The 20410-nt window shown below is 36.0% G+C and overlaps 1 protein-coding gene across 6 annotated transcripts; it reads left to right on the top strand.

Moving 5' to 3' along the window:
* Nucleotides 1-34: 34 nt before the first annotated feature.
* On the top strand, nucleotides 35-17037 carry Rim (Rab3 interacting molecule). Of its 6 annotated transcripts, XM_081985247.1 has the most exons (21): nucleotides 36-960; nucleotides 1028-1173; nucleotides 2268-2472; nucleotides 3399-3595; nucleotides 3648-3803; nucleotides 3878-4089; nucleotides 5139-5386; nucleotides 5665-5878; nucleotides 6201-6374; nucleotides 6628-6924; nucleotides 6987-7405; nucleotides 7459-7713; nucleotides 7807-8105; nucleotides 8469-8692; nucleotides 9013-9168; nucleotides 9566-9716; nucleotides 13843-14054; nucleotides 14111-14250; nucleotides 14307-14450; nucleotides 14745-14795; nucleotides 15329-17037. In XM_081985247.1, exons 2-20 carry the CDS (start codon nucleotides 1064-1066, stop codon nucleotides 14748-14750), a joined length of 3819 nt encoding a protein of 1272 aa, XP_081841373.1. In that variant the 5' UTR covers nucleotides 36-960; nucleotides 1028-1063; the 3' UTR covers nucleotides 14751-14795; nucleotides 15329-17037. The 6 variants fall into 6 exon arrangements, with proteins under 6 accessions (XP_081841374.1, XP_081841373.1, XP_081841375.1 ...); XM_081985248.1 differs by lacking the exon at nucleotides 9566-9716 and adding an exon at nucleotides 13045-13192 and having other exon boundaries at nucleotides 35-1173; XM_081985249.1 differs by having other exon boundaries at nucleotides 37-1173; nucleotides 14307-14441.
* Nucleotides 17038-20410: the final 3373 nt, after the last annotated feature.

Below are 20410 nucleotides of genomic sequence, written 5' to 3' on the forward strand. Positions count from 1 at the left end.
TTTACAGTGACAATTAGGTCATAAAAAAATCTAAAAGTGTTAGATCCGATGACTTAGCAGGCCACACAACTGCACCTTCTTCATATACCAAAAAGGTTTTATACAATGACTTAAGTTGATTAAGAAAGTTGTAAATTCTTTGTGTTGAGGTGAAAGTTGATGTTGCAAATTACAAAATCGCACAGTATAGGATTTTACTGAAAATACTCAACAGCAACTTGCACTCTGTTCATCAATGACATTCTATAGATTGTCAGCGTCATATTGGTGTTGTGACTATTGATATTAACGTATAACGTGCCAGATATACAACCTCACCCTGTTATCACGTTATATGGGTCTGGCTAGTCGTAAGGGGGCGATTTGAGACTACGGGAGCGCCTGCCCCGCGTTCCAGATCAATATCGTTATCGCGTGACGTCACCGCGCTCATCGTTGCCATTGGCCGTGTCTTCACTCATCCCATTATTTATTAAAAGCCTATGAATGGGTAATAGCAACTGTGATATTTGGCCGTAGATCGTCGGACACAAACAGGCCGATTAAAAAGATTCCCAGTCCGTTAACTAAAGACGTAGTGCGAGTGCGAGCGATCCTGCTAGTGTCCCGGATCGAGTCTCGGGAGCAGTTCCGCATGCTGCGGTGCAGTTTTTTGACTGTCTGACCCTAAAGGGTGTTTCACTTTACTGCTTCAATAATCGAGCCCTTAAGGGCTTTATTCGCAGTTTTATGTGTATGTGTCCGCGATCGTCGATTCATTTAGGACAGCATTTATCACATTTCTGGCTCCTTTTTTCATAATAGCCCGACCGAAAAGGGCACGACATTTAATATTATCAAATATGACAGTGGACATTCGACTGGATATACTCAGCCCATACTTTACCTGATTTCAGTGATTTCATTCCGATTTGGTGACTGAATTTGTTAAGCTTTGAGGTCGGGTTGCTATAAAATCAGGTGATATTTGTACATATAGTGTAAGATGTTGAAAATGGAAAGTGATGGTTGGCTTGTGGTGAGATAGGCTGGAGAACCGGGGTGATGCCCGAGGGGGGCTAGAATGGAAGAAGGGCCGGATTTGTCCCATTTGACTCCCGAAGAGCGGGCCATCATCGAATCAGTTATGGTCCGGCAGAAGGAGGAAGAAGAACGGGAACAAGAGGTCATGAGGTAGGCGAGTTTCTAATTTTAACATCTATGACACCCACTAATCCGAGCAGTACGGCAAAATCTATCAAGAAGTAAAAGAACAAGTTTAATGAAAGTTTATTGATACATAATTCCAATTTTTTGTTCATTTTGTCATCTGTTTTCTTGAAACATCACATTTTTACTCACTTTTTCCTAGGTTACCCCACTTTACTGTAATTTTCTAGAAATTCTCTTTCCATTTTAAACATTAACAAAACATTTTAACATGAACATTATATAATTTCCATAACAAATACCTACATAGTATGGAAAAACCCGAATTACAAAATTCGATAGTTGGAAAATTGTTAGTTTTAGTCCTGAAATAAGTCAATAAATATGCCTTAAAATGACGTCAAAAAGATAAGCGTATGTAATTCTGAATAGCATGGGAATAAATGACAAAAAAATTATCTTTGTTTAATAGATCATTTGTTTAATTTCAGTGATTTTTACTTCAGTAACCTTAAAAGAAATTTTTCGCATTTTCCGCATAACCTCCTTTTGAAAAATCCAAAATTTTAAATTTTTATTTAACTTTGTATTGTAGGTACCTATACAGAGATATTAAAAAATTGCAATATGTTGCACCCAACCTTAGAGCACTCAACCAATATGGCAACACTAACTATTAACTAAACTTTCAGTTAAAATGTCGTCGTGTGACACCCTGTATGTTAAAATTATCAGCTCATGGCATACTAGAACCAGTATCTTATCTCTTTCTGGCACAAAGCAATTTAAGCAAAATGTTTTACTTTAGATATAGAAGCTTTTCTAAGGGCTTTACAGAGTGTCCCAAATTGATTTTGAATAGACAGAATGCACCAGATGATAAGGGTTAGGAAGTTTTAAAAGTTGCATTTTTGTGATATGGAAAGTCAAATTGCAGTACAGCAGTATTTCTTTTTTTAATTATATTTGAGTTAATATAAGCTGGTACCTTTACTATTTTTTTATTTCAGTCAGAATATGTCACACACAAAACATTCCCCTTTTCTCTTATATTGAGTAGGAATTTTGACATTAAAACTAAATCTAAATAGTTTCATAAATAATAATTATAATTGTAGGAAGAAGGCTGACGAAGTACAATCTCTAGAACAACAAATAAGAGCCAGAAACGAGCAACAAAAGAAAGCCGGAGTGGAATTGGAAGCAACCTGTCACATTTGCCTCAAAACTAAGTTTGCGGATGGTGTAGGCCACATTTGCAACTATTGTACTATTCGATGTTGTGCCAGGTGTGGAGGAAAAGTGACGTTACGATCTGGAAAGGTAAACACAATATATCAATTTGACCTAGTATCCTGATGATTTAGTTTATCAATATCCAAACCAATTTTATTTCCTTAAATTAGATAAAACCTCTCTATTGACAAAAAGCACCCGACTCTGATGCATGGGAAAATGCACATTTTCATGAATGACACGATAAATGAACACACACACACACATTAATGAAGATAGGGGGGAGATTAAAGTGATTTACGTCATTAGCTTCGGTAAAGAACACACAAATAGACGCTATTAAAGAACGTCAGAGAAAACACAAGTTTCTGTTTATATAGGGTTGTTTTGTTTGAACATTGAAATTTTACCACCTTGATTAAACGTCACGAGTTGACCCCACGCACCCCTACGTGTGGTGTAATAGAAAACCCACGCAGAATAAAACAGTATCAACTTTGGAACAGGGTGGAAACTCGTTTGAATTCGTTTTAAAAATAATAAAGAACCTTTCAAAAAAAGAAGAAATTTTCTTCACAAAGAATTTAGGAAAAACTGTAAATTATCGAGAATTTTTTTTACAAAAAATGTTCTCAGTATTTTAAATTATCCTTCTTAGATATAAATACTATTGCTTAATATTTTATTTAGATTCCAAAAATAAACTGAAAAATATGACTTTATATACAACCATGGCAATGGAATTTTGGAAGAAGTGTCACAGCGTTTTAAGTTCACGCCAAACCTTCACAGAATGAAATAATGTCAACTCTAAAACACCTTTTCCACATGGAAAAGCTTGAAATTTACATTAAAATCAACGTTGCCAAAATACAAACTCTATTTCATGATACACTTTTGAAGAAGATGCACCAAAATTATGTTTTCAGTAATTCAACTTTCTATTTATAACATTAGTTTTTAAAATATGTGGATGTCAATGTTTTATCTTTTTAATCCAATTTAACTTTCAGTCTGTTTGGGTTTGTATTCTCTGCCGAAAGAAACAGGAACTTCTCGGTCGCACTGGACAATGGATCCAGGGTGGTATGCAAGCTGTGATATCCGATCCAGAAAGTGCCATTCTTACTAACATGTCGCAATCAGATAAACGGCCAAAATTGGAAAGAGCTCACTCGGCGGCCGAAAAAGAAAATCAACCTCTACAAAGGTAAGTTTAGGTTTGGTGTGTTTTTGAAATTTAATCATTAATGATGGTATAGGTCGGGTAGTGTTTTACGTAGGCAATATTCGGAAGAACAATCAAGAACACCTTCATGCGATCGATACAAACAACAATACAACGAGGAAGATCCAATGTTTTATCAAGGAGAGTTGGATGGACTGATGAGAGCTCATCCCCATCTATTGCCTAGGATGTAAGTATATTGTTAACAGTCAAAATTGCAATCTTCTTCATTGTTTTAAACTACTGACAATTTTCAACTTACAGTAGTTACCCGGAACCAAATCCAGCCAATCAACCGGACATCCGGCAAGAACGCCTACAAGGCCAAAGTGGTGGTGGCGCTCCCAAAAAACACAAACGCCAACCAAAACACCAACAACAGTCGATAGCCCCTCCACAGCCTCCAATGCACTCCTACTCCAGCTCGGAGGAGGACCTTAAGAGTACTCCAGAGTATGGCAGCGACAGTGAAAAAGGTAAGCGTAGCTTTGCTTATTGGTTGGTTTTATGTGTGGTTGTTTATATGAGGTTGTTGCTCCCATTTAAGCAGTTTTATTTAGTGGTGATGGTGATGGTAAATAGTAATGATGATGGAAATAATATTTCTTATCACTGTGATGGTGATGCATAGTGGTGTCCAACTCAAAGATTCTGCAAGGAGTTTAACTGTTTGAATTTTAGTTATAAAAACAATAGACACCTTGCCGAGTTTTTGAGAAATGACACTGACAAGTCTAAATTTAGCGACATCTTGGGGATTTTATAGGAAGCCTGCAGGAAAGTTCTGACGGAGATAAATTATCCGAAACATTGACCAAGCAAGCGCTCCTCGACGAAAAAATCAAAAAATTTCTAGCGGTGAGGGACGACTCTGACTCGTTCGATGAATGTTGTCGTTTTTCTTTTTTTAATGATCGGCCAACCAGTGGCGTATCTCTCCAAGAACAGTGCTAAATATCCGGTGGATACGCCGCTGGTATGCATGACGATGCGATGATATTGGCGGTGTTTCACGCAGCTTCAGCACTTTTTTCTTCTCTCTTTGCTGTGTTTTGTCAGATGCATCGTTCGATTTTTGCTCTTTTTTTACATTGTTTTATTAACTTTTACAGCCATCAGTTAAGAGGATGTTAATTTAATTAGTTAGGGTAGGAGGGTTGCCAGTTTAGTTTGGATTAGAGAGTGTTAGCAACCAAGTATCATTTTAAATTTATGCTAAATGGGTTGAACTACAATAACTTTATTTTGTCCTGTTTTCTTATCATGCAATTTCACATATTTTTAGAGTGAGCATTTATTTCTCTCCAACTGAACTATTCTTAATTTTTCCAAGAAAGACAAGTTTTTGAAAGAAAGACAATACTTTGCCAAACAGAGTTACAAAGAGTAGAATCTCCTTGAGAGTTTATTGGAAATATTTCCCACTTTTTTAAAATGATCTGGCAACCCTATATTATGATTCACAAACGGTGAACCCATCTAGATAGATGTAGGATAGCTAGAATCCTCAGGGGATGCGTTTTAGGAGTGGAGATGACTGATGATTGGCCGCCATTGAGCCACTACATAGTAGCGCCCCCTCACCGACCCCTCCAAGACGTTACGGCGGACAATCGAGGATTCACTGAACGCAGAAAGAAAACCGTCCGTTTTGACCATCAGGAGGGTCGGCAGGGTTCTCAGGGTTCTCAAGATTCGCATCGCGACTCTGGAATCGACACGTCTTCCACTTTTACTTCCAGCGAGGACTCAACCCGAGGAGACTTTCCAAAGGTGCATAATCAAAAAAAAAACACGTAGACGATGCGCCTCTACGTAGAACGCCGTCCTCCTCATCTCTAGGAGGAGGAGGAATATTCGTTAATTGCTTGTTTTGCCTATCGCATTTTCATATTTTTTGCATGTTATTATTGTTGTCTATATTGTTATCCAATTTGATTTTTCTGTGTGCGCACGCACGTTGCTTCGCTCAGCTCGTTCTGTGTTAGTCGCAAATGTTATTAGCGGCACAATTTTTGTTTTTTTTTCCATTGTGACCTTGGTTTTGACAGCACCCCCATCAATGGCAAGTGTCTTCGGATGGTACCAAAATGCTGGGACATATGATATTGAGGAGGGGCGGCAGTGAGGCAGCTGGCTCCAGCGCCGCCATTTTGGGTCTCAAAGTGGTTGGCGGTAAAGTGTTGGAAAACGGCTGCAAAGGTGCCATAATCGACAAAGTTAAGAAAGGCAGCATTGCAGATGTGGATGGCCAACTTAGACCTGGTGAGTTAACAATTTTTTTTTAAAAACTTTCTGCTACTAAACATATATTAGAGGCAATTTATTTTGTTTTATCTCTGAACATACAATCAAATGTATTATTAAATTTCCTATATTTAGTAGATTTTGTCTTTCTGCTGGTATCACATACTTTGCCTGACATGATAAAGAACAGTTTATAGAAGTTCAAAGCATTTGCTGACATGTGACACTTGTAGTACTAAAGCAAAGTGAATGTAATAAGCAAAACGAGTAAATACAAAAACTACAACTGTATTCTACATCTTTTTTCCAACTTGTGGCATCCAATACTATCGTGTTTTAGGAGATGAAGTAATCGAATGGAACGGGCGATTACTCCAAGGCAAATCGTATCAAGAAGTAGCTGAAATAATAGCAGAAAGCAAACAAGAAGCAAACGTCGAACTTATAGTCAGTAGACCTATAGGCAATCGAAGAGTGGCCAAAGCTACTTGGAGACAATTCGCAGCCCAAAGAGGTACTATATCCCTTTATCACTGGACTCATCTCCATTTATACTTGTTTTGCACTTTATTTTAATCTCTTTCTCTGTTTGCATTCATGTTTAATTCGGTGTGTACCTTCTTCCTTATTTTGCCTCTTATTATAATAGCATATAGTCTTAATAAAGTTAGGTTAGGAAAAAGTCTTTATGGGAGCAACAACTACTGTTAAAGCAAACTTTAAAATAAATTTACAATAAAATTTGGAACTTCGTGTCTTCTGTTTAGGACAACCGAACGTATCTTGGCCGGATTCAGATTTGTACGAAAGACCTCACGTTTTGGTGACGTCACCGGGCAGCCCTGAGAGGCAAGAGGGCGTGGCGTCCGCCCCCAGCAGTGTCGGCGGTCGAATCCAAATCCGATTGGGGTTTGATGCTGCTACGCTTCAATTGCTGGTCACCATTGTGTGCGCCACTGGATTGAGGCCAAGAGCCGAACAACAGCCTCGCAATCCTTACTGTAAATTGTTTCTTTTACCCGATCGATCTGAGAAAAGCAAAAGGAGAACAAGAACGTTAGCAGGTAACAATTTTCAAATTAGTTTGTACTTGGCTTAAAATTTAAATATTCGGATTTACGACCAGGTACAACAGAACCAATGTGGAACCAAACCTTTATCTACTCGGGTTTGCGTCGAGCAGATCTTCGCCTCAGAGCGGTGGAAATTACGGTTTGGGACTACGTCCGATATGGAGCCAACGATTTCCTGGGGGAAACGGTGGTGGAACTATGGCCGTTGGACGAACAGCCCACGTGGCGTCAACTGGGTCCTCATGAAGAAGTTGCTCTCACTCCTAGCGAACATTTGTCACCACCGAGCACAGGAAGTCGATTTTCGGACAGCGATACTCCTTCGGAATGTGAGGTCGATGGGGGAAGGGAAAGGAGAGGGGCGGATGGGGCTAGTGTTAGTAGCGTTGGCAGTTCTTCAAGTCCACCTAGAGAGAATGAGAGACGGTCTAGAAGAGATCAGGAACCAGTCACTCCTTACCGATATAGAAGGGTAAGCTTCTGTTTTATCTTTATGTGTTTTAAAATGACTCCATATTTACGTAGGATGGTGTGAGTGCTCACCGATCACACTCAGCGGCCCCTGGCGACCCTCAACCGATTTACCATCATTCGTCTCGGTCGCGATCAAAGTCACCCAGACGCATGCCTACTGACTATCGGTCGCTCTCGCCACCAGATTGCGACACCGTCATGACTAGTACTCGTTTCAAGTCTAGATCAGCAACAGCAACACCAACAGGTTCACCCAAGAAGAGACAATTACCGCAAGTGCCCCAAGCTTTGGCTCGTGCTTTACAGGTCCGTCTTTTATTTTTTTATTAAAAAGTTAATTGACAAATTGTGAATGAGTCAAAACATTATTACAAACCAAATTTTGGCTGATTAATGTAGGAACGGGTGGCCCAAGATTTGGAGGATAGAACCGCCAACAGTAGAAGAGTGAGGTATAACCATCACGCTTACAAAAGTAGCGGATCGAGTTGGGAAAGACGTTATAGTGGATTAAGCGACAGTGATTTAACGACCAGTCACGTGAGATCTTCAGGTTATAGACGACCACTATCCCCAGATAGGGATAGGGATATCTTAGGACTGGGAGACTTTGATAGCGATATGGAATCGGTCGTTTCGGTTACGAGTAGTTCATTTTCCACACAGAGTGAACGACCGAGAGGGAATCGAATTATAGGGTAAGACCAGAATTTGCTAGTTTGTTGTCTTATCTTACTTCTTTCACTCACATATGTTTCATAAAACTGTCTTTATTTTGAAGCATTCTTTTCATCCATTTAAACTTTTCTTATCAAAGTTGTAAACTTTACTACTAAACCAATACCATCAATGCAGCCAGTACTACCATCCTCTTAAACCTGTAATTAGAAGAAACGTTATTTTGGCATGGTTTTCATAGTTTCGTTCTAACATTGTGCCAGACACATGGTGTCTGATCTCGTTAGTCGTTAGTTCAAAGCAACAGTTAAATCAATCTTTTTGAGTTTAACATCGCAAAAAAAACGCAAAGTTACTTAAGACAAGACGTTTATGGCTTCTAGCCCTGAATACACCTCATATTCTGGAGGATACAGACCGACAAGAAACTCATCGGCCAGCGAGAGGATGGATTCCTTATCGGATCACCACCAGGGATACCCAGAGGACTTCGACAACCATCATCATCACCACCATCACTACCATCACAGAAGAGACAACACGGTGAAACGTGGACAATTCACCAGGAGTTTGTCCAATACGGAAGCTCCCTCAGAAGATAAAGCTGGTGAGGATTTTGCTGTTATTCAGTTGACCATATGAGCTTAAAACACTGAAAATGTCTTATTTTTCGAACGTAAATTTCTCGAAAACCGTTGCAGATAGATATTGGTTATGGAACATAAAAAATATTTGAATTCAAAAATACAATACATAATACGTGTTCAGTTTAAAATTAGCAAGTTGGTACCAAATGTTACCAAATTTTTAATACTTACCTATCAATAATCAATATAATCAACCAACTTTGCCTACAAATAACATGGTTCTTTGCCTACAAATAACAGTTTAAATCAATCAAACCTACATTTTTTTGTATGTAATTAGATGGAAGCTTGAGCGATACTGCCGTAAGCCATTTGCATGGACTGGAGGTACCCCAAAGGGATCGAAAAGAAAATCGGGAAAGAGATCGCGATCGCCAAAGCCAGTTTTCAGGTTTAAATAAAAAGAGCAACTCCACTAGTCAACTTTCTGCCACTGGTAAGACTAGTGTTTATTAAATCTTCATTTGGTGTGTAAAGTGTATGTGCGCGGCAGGTCTTCCTTTTATTTGTAGTCATATCTGAATTTTTTTTTACACTAAAATAGGTGTTAGTGTTTTCTGATCCTTATTGGCTCTCTATAAAGCAGTTTCGGTAGGAATACTTACAGATGTTACGGTCACTATCCACCAGCTTACATTTAAATAACAAAAACGTTTTGTAAGTATTCATCATCGAAACCAAATTAGATTTGAAAGACAGATTGATTGTATCACCTCCAAATTGAGTTTTAGACAATTTTGTGTAGTTCATGACCGGAAAAATTTAAATAACGCGTGTTGCTCATCCCGACTAACCAAAAATCCTTTAAAGAACATATCGTCCTTTGGGAATAGGTCGTAAACGACGCATGGGATTTGGTCGCAGAGGCAAAACCTCCTTTACAGTACATCGGTCCGAAGAGGTACTTCCTGGTGATGTCACTAGACTGTCGAAACAGGGTTCCTCAGCGTCCAGTGATGGTGAAGGCTCAGCGGACGGCGACAGGTGCTAAACTTTCCTCCTTTAGTTTTTTTTTTCGATTGGTCAAAAAAAGCTCTCTACCAAAAGCTCGTGGTTGTGTATTCGTTAAGGCCAATAGTTTCTAATTCCTCTGAAGATATAATTTAAAGTTTAAATTACACAGTAAAACGATATCTGAAAGCTTTATTCGATTGTTAATCTGTACAATCCCTTTTCCTACGTTATCCTGATCCCCAGAGCAAACACGTATGTCGGTACATAGAGAGACGACCTAAACGTTAGCAGCTAACACACCAAAGACCGTATTTTAGCATATTTTTTAGACAGTTAGAAGTACTCTTAACATTGTATTATCTGAAAAGTGCTACCTAGCAGTACTACCTACTAATTTTCATATATTAGTCTTAGATGATCGAACTTTCTGCCTGTCTTCTTCAATAGCGAGACCGTAGATCCTTTAGAGCTGCCGCTTCATGTTACATTGGCGATCAAATAGGTTTCAGTTTGCTAATATCAGTATATAGCAGGCTTTTTATTTAGTAGATATTTCAGGGTATTTCTCGTGCATTTGGATGTGCGAGCAATATCATAGTATTGCGGAGTGTTCTAGAATCACAACCCCTTGTTATTATATTAATGTTATTCTAAAACACTTTGTAGTTTTGAGTGGCATACTACATTAACTATTATATTTGTTTTCGTTGAGTTTTTTGTTATCTTTCAGATCAGATCTTTAATGTAACAAAAAGCCTTAAAATAACACTTAAACGAAGTATAGTCGAGTCATAATGGTTAGATTTAAATGGAGAGGAGTGAAGATAAATATATTATCAGCAATGTATTGTTATCAGCAACATATACAGGGTGTTCAAGTAAGATGTCAATCGTAGAGCTTATTCGGAATATTGCACTTTGGAAATATTTGCGAAAGGAAGCAGTGTTTATACAGGGTGGTCCAGTTTTAAGTGTCGATAATTCACCATTCGATAGTCCAGAAAAAAATAAGTTGACATGCATTATGTCATTTTTCTGAAAAAGGCTTCTTAAGGAAGACAGAACCCAAGTTTCTATACCAGAAATTTCTCCAGACATTTTTAGACTATAAGTAGTGTAAAACTGATTATTCAAGACTAAATAGTCTAAAAACTTGTTATTTACTACTAGGAATTGTTTTAAAATTCGTTTTTTTATACTGCAATCCATTGTCGAGTGTCTGAAACTGGATTTCACACGAAAAACAATCATTTTTTACTACTAAAAGTAGTCTAAAAGTTAATTTTAAAGGTAGAAATGACTTTACTATGATTAAAGATAGTCCAAAAGTCTATTTTCAGGATTTTTGGTCGTACACTTTGGCGGATTTGGTGTACAACTCAATTTTCTGGATTAAAATAAGTCTAGAATTCAATTAAACACTGGTAACAGTTCAAATTAAATTTTCGGACTATTTCAATTCTAAAAAATAGTGTTCAATACTAACATCGTAGCATTTAGTGCCAACATTTTTACTTTCATCACTGAACCTTCAATATATTCACTAATATAAATAGTTTGAAACTCGATTTTTCAGTGTTACAACACTAAAAACAGTCCGAATTACTTAGAAATGCTCCAATTTGTTGCACCGATGAGTGTAGCAGTCAATTTAATAGTGAAGAGGTTTGAAATGACATTTTCAAGACTAATGGACACTGTACAAACTGGCCTGAAGTCAAAACATTGTGAAGATCGAGAAGAGCCTTAAAACTCTATTTTTCAGGCTAAAATCAGCCTTAAAGCACTAAAAAAGTCTAGATTTGTAAGAAATGGTCGAATTTTTAACACTGAAGTGTCTAAAAGTCTGTTTAATAGTGACAAAGCTTGAAATGGCTTTGAAAAAGCATTTTTAAGCCTATGGATAATGTTAAAATTGTTTTTTAAGTCTGCTATGTCAAAAACTTGTCGAAGATATTCTTGATTTTCCAAGCTGAAAGCAGTTTAAAAAACCCTAAAAATAGTCCAGAGTTCTAAGAAAATGAAAAGCAAAGTAAAGAAGCTTGAAAAGTTAGTCTTCAAGTTAATTTTCATGAATCTAGTGTCCATATCCTGTATTTAAAATTATTTTCAATACTAACGTATTGAAATGTGTTTTCAAATTATGAAAACTTACTTCAAATTCAAATTTTCTGATGTCACTTTTCGTTGGTTCAGAGTCACAAGTTTTTTGTGTCTAATAAGTCAATTTTAAAAGTTTAAATGTGTGAGTTTGTAGTCAAAAATTCTAGAGAAAGTAATTTTTCATGTCTATAAGTCAATTTTGAATATTGAAGTTCTTCAACTTACCTGAAAACTATGACCACTGGCTACAAAGACAGTTTTTAAGCCTCTCAAGTCGATTTTCACAGTTTTCAAGGCTAAAGTCTTTCAATTTGTCTGAAAACTGGTTACAAAGACAGTTTTTAAGCCTCTCAAGTCGATTTTCACAGTTTTCAAGTCAATTTTTAAGTTGGGTTGGGTTGGTTTTGGGTCTTTGAACGTAATAACTCAATTATCTCGTAAACGAAGTTTCAATACAGAATTTTATAAGAAGTAGATAACCTGACTAACCTACTTATTTTTTCAAACTGAACAAGAAAAGTAAAAAAAGTGTAATTTTTGAAAAATATCTAGTGATGTAGGAAATAAGGCCGAAAATGAAAACAATCTTTCTGTATCTATGCCACTGGACAGTTTTGATAAACGTCATTAGGAGTATTAATTTCATAAGTACTTGTTCCAAATTTGATCAAAATTGCTCCAACGGACAGTTATGACAAGAAACTGATTTTTTTAACTGAATTTTAAACGACAGTATTTTCCTTAGGAAGCATTTTTCAGGAAAATGACATAATGCATGTCAACTTATTTTTTGATGGGCTATCGAATGGTAAATTATTGACATTTACAACTGGACCGGGACCACCCTGTATATGTATATTTTTTTAATCTTCAACACCCTGTATCTCATTAACCATGGAAAAAAAACTTTAAATGGCAACTCGACTAGTTTTGACGTCATCTACATGCCTTTGCTCTGTGTTCAAAAGAATATGAATCACCCTGTATAGTTAGTGACTATTAATTTATTCCAAAAGTATATTTTTTTCTACGAATGTATTTATGTACTTTACCTAGAACTTTAATCAAACAAAAGCTCAACGAAACGATTTTTTTATATAAGAGACCTGTTAGATATGATTTACATGTTTTATGTCTCTCAAAACGCTTTGTATACGAAAATAAAAGGTATTCATCGGAAAGCGATTGCTGATTGTAAATGAACCAAAAAAAAAAACAAATGTGATTGATTTTTCGCACCCGCTTCACTCTTCAGACACCGGAAGTAGGAAACGAACCTCCACGACGACACCACCCACCATCCAACGGTCCCAGGAAGTGGTTCCGGTGATCCCGTCCAGATCCTCGGAAAGTAGTCAGAGGGCGTCGAGTCTAAACTCGATTTCCAGTTCCGAGGGATCTTCGTAAGTTGGGTTGCAGACTTGTAACGGCAATTTTCGGTGTTGCATTGTGACGGTTTATCTAATTTTTTGATTTTATACTTTATTTTTTGGCTGTTGACTGGCCCTTTCTTTTTATTTTGTTGTGATTGTTGTGAAATACCAGGAATACGTTAACTGATGATCTCAGCAAGTTTGTTTAATGATGAAAGTATTGAGATTTTAGCATAAATATTAAAAAGTTGACAACGAACGATAGATTTCATCAGTTGACATTCTAAGATGGTACTATGAAGCTTGTGCGCCTGCTTTTCTTCATTCTTCGCCAAGGCTGGTATGTACCTCTTCTACTTCTATACAAATTCATGCATGTTACCGGTTAAAGTCACAACTATGTACAAATTGCATGTATTTAGGAAATAAGAGCACCAATACAAGTACAAACTAACTGGCATTGAATAATATACACCGATTTCTAGCCGTCATTCTCACTCACACCAGTAGCATTTAGTTCTTAGCCCGGTTTTTCTCTATCTCTCTCTATGTACATTCCTGTGTTTGCTCTATATATTTGAAAATTTTCTACTATCCCATTCTACCAACTTAATAAACAAATAATGTATTGTGGAACAAATAATAGATTGTTGAATGGTTAAATTCTAAATATTCATTAGGTGGTCACCATCGTTGAGATTGACTGGAGAAGGTCAACTCGCTGAATTTATTGAAGGATTAGGACCTGGTCAGTTAGTAGGGCGACAAGTGTTGGGAGCACCTTCTTTGGGTGACATTCAACTTTCATTGTGCCATCAACGAGGAGTTTTGGAGGTGGAAATTATACGAGCTCGTGGTCTGCAAGCCAGACCCGGGTCCAAAGTACTTCCTGGTATGTTTCTATCACCTGTAAAGCTATTTTTTACTAACATACCTTTATTATTGCAGCCCCTTATGTTAAAGTATATCTGGTGTGCGGTAAAAAGTGTTACGCAAAAGCTAAAACACAACAAGCCAGGCGCACTTTAGATCCACTTTATCAAAAACAGCTCACTTTTAAGGAGAATTTTACCAATTGTATTCTGCAAGTAAGTTTTTCCTTTTCAGTATGTTTGGTAAAAATTCAGGTTTTATTTACCTTTAGGTCACTGTATGGGGTGATTACGGCCGAATCGAGGGTAAGAAAGTATTCATGGGTGTTGCCCAAATTATGCTCGACGATTTGAATTTGAGCAACATCGTCATCGGATGGTACAAGCTCTTCGGTACCACTTCACTGGTTAGTAAGGTGAACTTCTTTTTTTTTATCTATCGATGTTGGATGTTCGTCTATGTCCAAAACACCACGGTCATTCGAATTGAATGACCATGGACTTATGCACGAAAATGGCTGGGGTCTGTCTGTGTTCACCATACTTCAGATTGTTTAATTAAACTTTTTAGATTTAGTATGTCTTTTCTGAAAGACTGGTCTCTGTATGTACTATTTGTTTGATATTTATTAATACCTAGCTTTTTATGTTACTAGTTTTTAGCATAGTAATCAATGCAAACACATGGTGATTCTGTATTAATTTTTCAGAGATAAGATCAGCCGATGTAGTGGGGTCCAACAAATCTTCACTTGGCAAAGGTAAATTTCTTAATGTAGAATTTCTTTTATGAACGTCACATTATGACGAGGATGGGATGAAAACATTTCCTCCAGCTTGTTAAAGAATACAATCAAAAGTGGTACTAACTCTTACTTTTTGATACAATCTTCTGGAAGATCACCAATGATGCTCTAAGGCCTTTATGCCATTTTTAAAAAGATTAGTCTGATTTTTATTTTTTTTTTCAAATTAAAAACAGGCTAAATTTGATGAACATAAGTCAGAATTAGGCATTAGGCCAAAAATGAGGGTATAAAATGCATTCAACCAAAGTCACACTGATTTAATTACTTTTCAAGTCTGTTTCGTGGTTTTGTACCTAACTGTACTAAGTACAAAGTACAAAGGAAACGAAAACTTCAGAACTAATTTACAAATTGTCTCAAATTTCAATTAACTTTTCATCCTATCCTCATATTTGAGCCCTTTTATTAAAACAATCAAATTTCAATTCTAGTATTACATACATTACATATTTTTTGCTATTCCTCCTAAATCACGTTTATTACAGATGCATTGGGACTAACGTAAACTCCATCGAAACGAATCTTCAACCCTCATACAGTTCTTATAGATATTGAAAATACACATTTTGACCAAACTTCTTCAGGTTACCGTTCCAGAACCAAGATATACACAGGACTATATCTCTGCCAAAAGACTGGGACTAACCTGATGGTAAAATTTGGGTCGTAAAGCAACCGCTAACAAGTTTAAAAAATGAAAAAAATACTGAAATATAAATAGCATACCTACTATTAACGTCGAGAAAGAGTTGCTTTCTTAGTGGTAGTGTAAAAAAAAGGGTGAAACTACTTTAGATATCGCGCACACATAACAGTTATAGCCTCACATAAAAAAATCATCATATCGAAGTATTATAAATATACAGGACGATCAACGGAGTGCGATCCGTACCTGTCTTCGTGTGCTTTATTGGAATTGATTACTAAAAACAAGTAAAAGTGTTTTTTTACTTTAACAAAAAAAAATGAAAAGAGACAAAGTTAGTTAGGTGGAGGCTCGTGCAAAGGGCCACGATAAAGTGTAATAATTAAGTATTTATTAACCTTCAAACCAAGTGCATGTGATATAAACACGATGTTATGTTGGCTGTTCATACCTCCTTCCTGCTTGTAAAGAAGAATGTTAGAAATGTCTAAATGACAAAATTATAGTTACAATGTTTGTGTTTGGAGTGTCCACCTTTAAGACAGTTATTGCTGAATATTTAATAAGGTTGCTTTCAAGTTAATTCGCAAATGCCAAAATGTTAAATTATCAGTATTGTTATAGAAAAAAAAATTATAGGGTTTATCTAGAAACTTTTTATTAAACTATATTGTTCCTATATAACTAGTTTGAGTATACTGCTGCATGTAGTTTTTACCTAACTGTTTCTTAAAGGTGGATTAAAATAGTAACAAAAAGAACCAAAAATCATTTAATAACACTGTACAGAACATCGATGTTAACGCGAACTTTTTTATCAAATTAAATTAGAAGAAATACCCTGAAATAGTATTCGAAACAAAAATGATTATTATTATTATATTAAGTCCTAAAATTGAATATCAGAACGCATTTTTGTATTTCTAGTTGTTTTTACCCATAAGTGTGAAGTAGAAATTTGTTTTCTGCCTGATGGCCAATCATGTTATAGTGTTTCGATTAAGTTTGCCGCCTAGTATTATTGGTAAATAATTATATGATTAGGAAAAACCAGAGAAAAATATAATTTTTTTTGCAGAAATTTTAGCAATATAGTGAAGCTTCAACCAGCTTGAATTCAAAATATAATCTAACGAAGAAAACCTTTATATATAAAAAAATGTTTTTCAAATATCAGATTCAATAATTGTTTTGTGACACATACATACAAATCACTGTACCGGCTAGTCGAAAACGATCTGTATTTTTTGTTTGTAATCAGACGTGTATTTTCCCTCGACACACTTCAAAAATTCTTGAAGTAGGTAGGGAAACGATGGTTAAGTCGCAGAGGAATTTCCTTATGCAATTTTTGTGATACCATATAATTATTGAGGTTGTCTGAAGTGAGTCGAGAAAAACTGTTAAAATTTGGCGCATATCATATTATCGGAGAGCATATTAAGTCCACTGAATGTCCGTCTCGATTCGTTTTACTATCGACTGATGTATCCCATTATTCAGCCCGAACACGGGCAGGACAATAAATAAATGATCTATCGAAAACTATGTTTTATTTTTATTTATCCAGCAAATTTTTATTTTGCTCCATAAGGGTTCCAATGCACAGCAATTTATACCAAAGAACCTTAAATTAGGTGAAATAAGCACAAAAAACGCACTTTTCAAATTTTTCACTTTTCAAAATATTAGAGGTGTTTTTTAAGTACTTTATGAAATTCAATATCTCGGTAACATGATGAGCTAGAGAGGCAGTTTTTAACTCATTTTGTAGTATATATATATATAAACAATCTTTATTTCCGAGGAAAAAGGCTATCGACCTACCGGTCTTTCTGCCAATGTTACAGAAACAAAGCTTAATGTATCTACATAAATATTTGTTAAAAAAAAAAAATTATGTTTTACAAAGAAAAGGTTAAAATTAATAGTTAGTCCGTTTTTTTTAGGTAAAATGTTCCAACAGAGTATATTGAGGAAAGGCGTAGCGAGATTGTCTATTTGGTATTGTGAGGGAGATGGGGTTTATAATTGTCCAGTTGTGGGGGTTGCCTTTCCATTTTGCCTCTAGTTTCGTTAATCGTTCTGTTATTTTTGTCATTTGTATCCGTTCATAGAGTAATTCGTTGGTTGGGTTATGTAGCGGGTTTTGAGGATGTCTAATCTTGGTTACTAGTCTAAATGCAATTTGTTCTGTAGTTTGTATGTGTTTTTTTGTTTTGCTGGTCGCATTAACTCTTAGTATGTGTCCGTAGTCGAGTAGAGGTCTGCAAATAGATTTGTATATTTTAGTTGCAGTTTTTGTGCTTATACCTCTGTTCTTGTACGTCAGGGCTCTGAAATGTTTAGTTCGTTTAATAATTTCAGTTCTCACATTTTGTGCATGTTTTGTAAATTTGAGGTTTTTGGTCAAGTGTTATACCTAAGTATTTTATTTCTGGGCTTGGTGTAGTTACATTACCGTCTGTTGTTATTGTAGGAGAGTTGTCGTTTATTTTGTGATTTGGTAAGAGTAGTTGGTTTTTCGTGGGGTTTGGTGTTAATCTCCATTTGTAGAACCATGCCGTCGTGTGGTCTGTTAATGTCTGAAGCTCCTCTACAGCTTTTGCCGTAGTTTTGGCATGAACTATGAGTGCTGTATCGTCAGCATATTGTAGAATGTAGTCATGTTTGCTTATGTAGGTAGTTTTTGTCAAGTAGGGTGATAAAGGCGATCCTTGTGGTAGTCCTTGTTCAGGAATAAAAGAAAAGGAAAGGGAGTTGTCTATACGTATTTCTAATTGTCTTTTTTCCAGTAAGTTTCTAATAATGTGGATTAGGTATTTTGGAGTATTCAGTTTGTGTAGTTTGTATAGTAGTCCATTGTGCCATACGCTGTCAAATGCTTTGTTGATGTCCATAAAGAGACATGCTGATTTCTTGTTTTCAAGATGCGTAGTTTGAATATTGTTAGTTAGTATAAACAAGCGGTGAACAGTTGAGTGCTTAGGTTTAAAACCAAATTGGTATGGCGGTATGTGTTGTCCAATTAAGTGTTGTAGTCTATTCTTTATAATATTTTCAAACATCTTGCTCAGTACAGGAATAGTAATGGGTCTAAAGTTTTTGGAATGGGATGTTTTTGGAATTAGGTAAAATAAGCACAAAAAAAACATTTTAATTTTATTATATGTTAATGTATGTTTTTTGATTGTTTTCAAAAATAATAATGCAAAAGTATTGATTGATTGCACCAGATTGTTGTGTGTTGTTATCATTGAGTATTATATCTCTTTATAACCAGAACAACAACCTTCATATTATTTACAAAATGCTCAACTTTCCGATAATACATCGAGTTAGATTTTGGATTCAGATTTTGTGTAGTGCTGCTAAAAAGTGTTTTCTGTAAAAAATAAGAGACTAAAACGATTTAGATCACCTTAGACACTGTGGATACATACTTATTAGAAAAGGTCTTGATAAATTATCCCCGGATTGCCCCGTAAATAGATTTTACCCTTGAGACTGGTCATTCGATCGTTTCTTCAAATAGATTATTGCGTCTTAGCAAATGGGTCACATTTTGTACAAGCGTCGCAACCTCAAAGTGGGTCAACATCAAAAAACTTGACTGAGTTTCTTTTCTATTATTCAATAGCCATAAGACCAATCAATCGGAATCGTCGGACCATATCGCCGTTTATTAGTTTACCGATTTGCCAACAAATTATTACTTTTATATAGTCTGCTCGAAGCTTGCAGTGTGCATTGCGTGACGCAATCAGTTTTTTTTTTCTTTATTACCCTATCGTTCGTTTGGCAACCTTTAATTACCCCGGTTGTTTAATGGCAATAATATAATAATAACACGGTCGTGAAGTAAACTATTTTACCCGAGAGGGGAAAGGCACGTAAGAGGACAAAGCGAACGTCACAACCGATTGGGAATCGAGCATAAATTGCAACTCGAATGTCGAGAAGGACGTAATAGCAATAACAAATGTAATACTACTACACATAATGATACCCGAGTGGTTTTTTTTATAACCGGGTATACCGGATTGGTAGACATTTGGGTGAGCAAGGCTGCGCAATTTGCAATTGATGAAATGACCCTGTACGATGGATACGGAAGTCCTTAACAATCGACACCTTCGCCAATGTGTGGATTGCTAAATAATGCGGTCTATTCAAATTGGTGTGTTAAAAAATGTTAAGGTCTTGCTTGCAGTCACAATTGCGATAATTTGCACATTTATTATTTCGGCTGCGACCTTGGTTGAGCATTTGGCTAATTCGTTTGACTGCTTACATGATTCTCTTCAAGATTATAATTAACACATTATAATAGCTCAAGTAAACCAAACAGGACGTCATTGTCAGGACTGCATATGTTGTAGATTTCCAAAAATGATAATTTTGACTCTTTGAGATAGAGCTCGATCAACTTCAAGTTAAATGTCAGTAGTCAGAATCATCAGTAGATAATATAACACTATGAAAATCATCATAGTCATAGTCATTATTCATTCTTCATTATTATACGTTTTAAAATCCCAAAAAAACTGGTATCGGGGCGGGCAAAAATTGGATAGTTTATTCCATAAACATTAAACTGCAACAGTGGTTCGTCCTTCAAAAAATAAGTAGACATGCATGTTGTCATTTTCTAAAAGAACTCGTTCTCAGGAATGTCAACTTATTTTTTTGAAGGAGAAACCACTTTTTGCAGATTTATTTTATAACATGATATTTTACTATTTTTGCTGCCCGGATATCTCTTTTTTGGGTTTTAAAACGTAATAACTCGGTTATCTTGTAAAAGAAATTTTGAATTTTTAAATTGAACAAGGAAATTAAAACACTGTAATTTTTAATATCCAGTCAGCTTAGAAAATAGAGTTGAAAAATGAACACCATCTACGCCACTTAACAAGTT

The sequence above is a fragment of the Ips typographus genome, linkage group LG8 (genome assembly GCF_016097725.1).
Source record: "Ips typographus isolate SLU linkage group LG8, UJ_Ityp_2.0, whole genome shotgun sequence".
Lineage (NCBI taxonomy): Eukaryota > Metazoa > Arthropoda > Insecta > Coleoptera > Curculionidae > Ips > Ips typographus.

Excerpts from the sequence above, each read along its gene's own strand:
- Rim (XM_081985247.1), top strand. The coding sequence starts at position 1,064 with ATGGAAGAAGGGCCGGATTTGTCCCATTTGACTCCCGAAGAGCGGGCC. Across the intron at positions 3,596-3,647 it reads GAAAATCAACCTCTACAAAG|GTCGGGTAGTGTTTTACGTA; the intron begins GTAAGTTTAGGT and ends ATGATGGTATAG. Across the intron at positions 9,169-9,565 it reads TAGTCAACTTTCTGCCACTG|GTCGTAAACGACGCATGGGA; the intron begins GTAAGACTAGTG and ends CTTTGGGAATAG.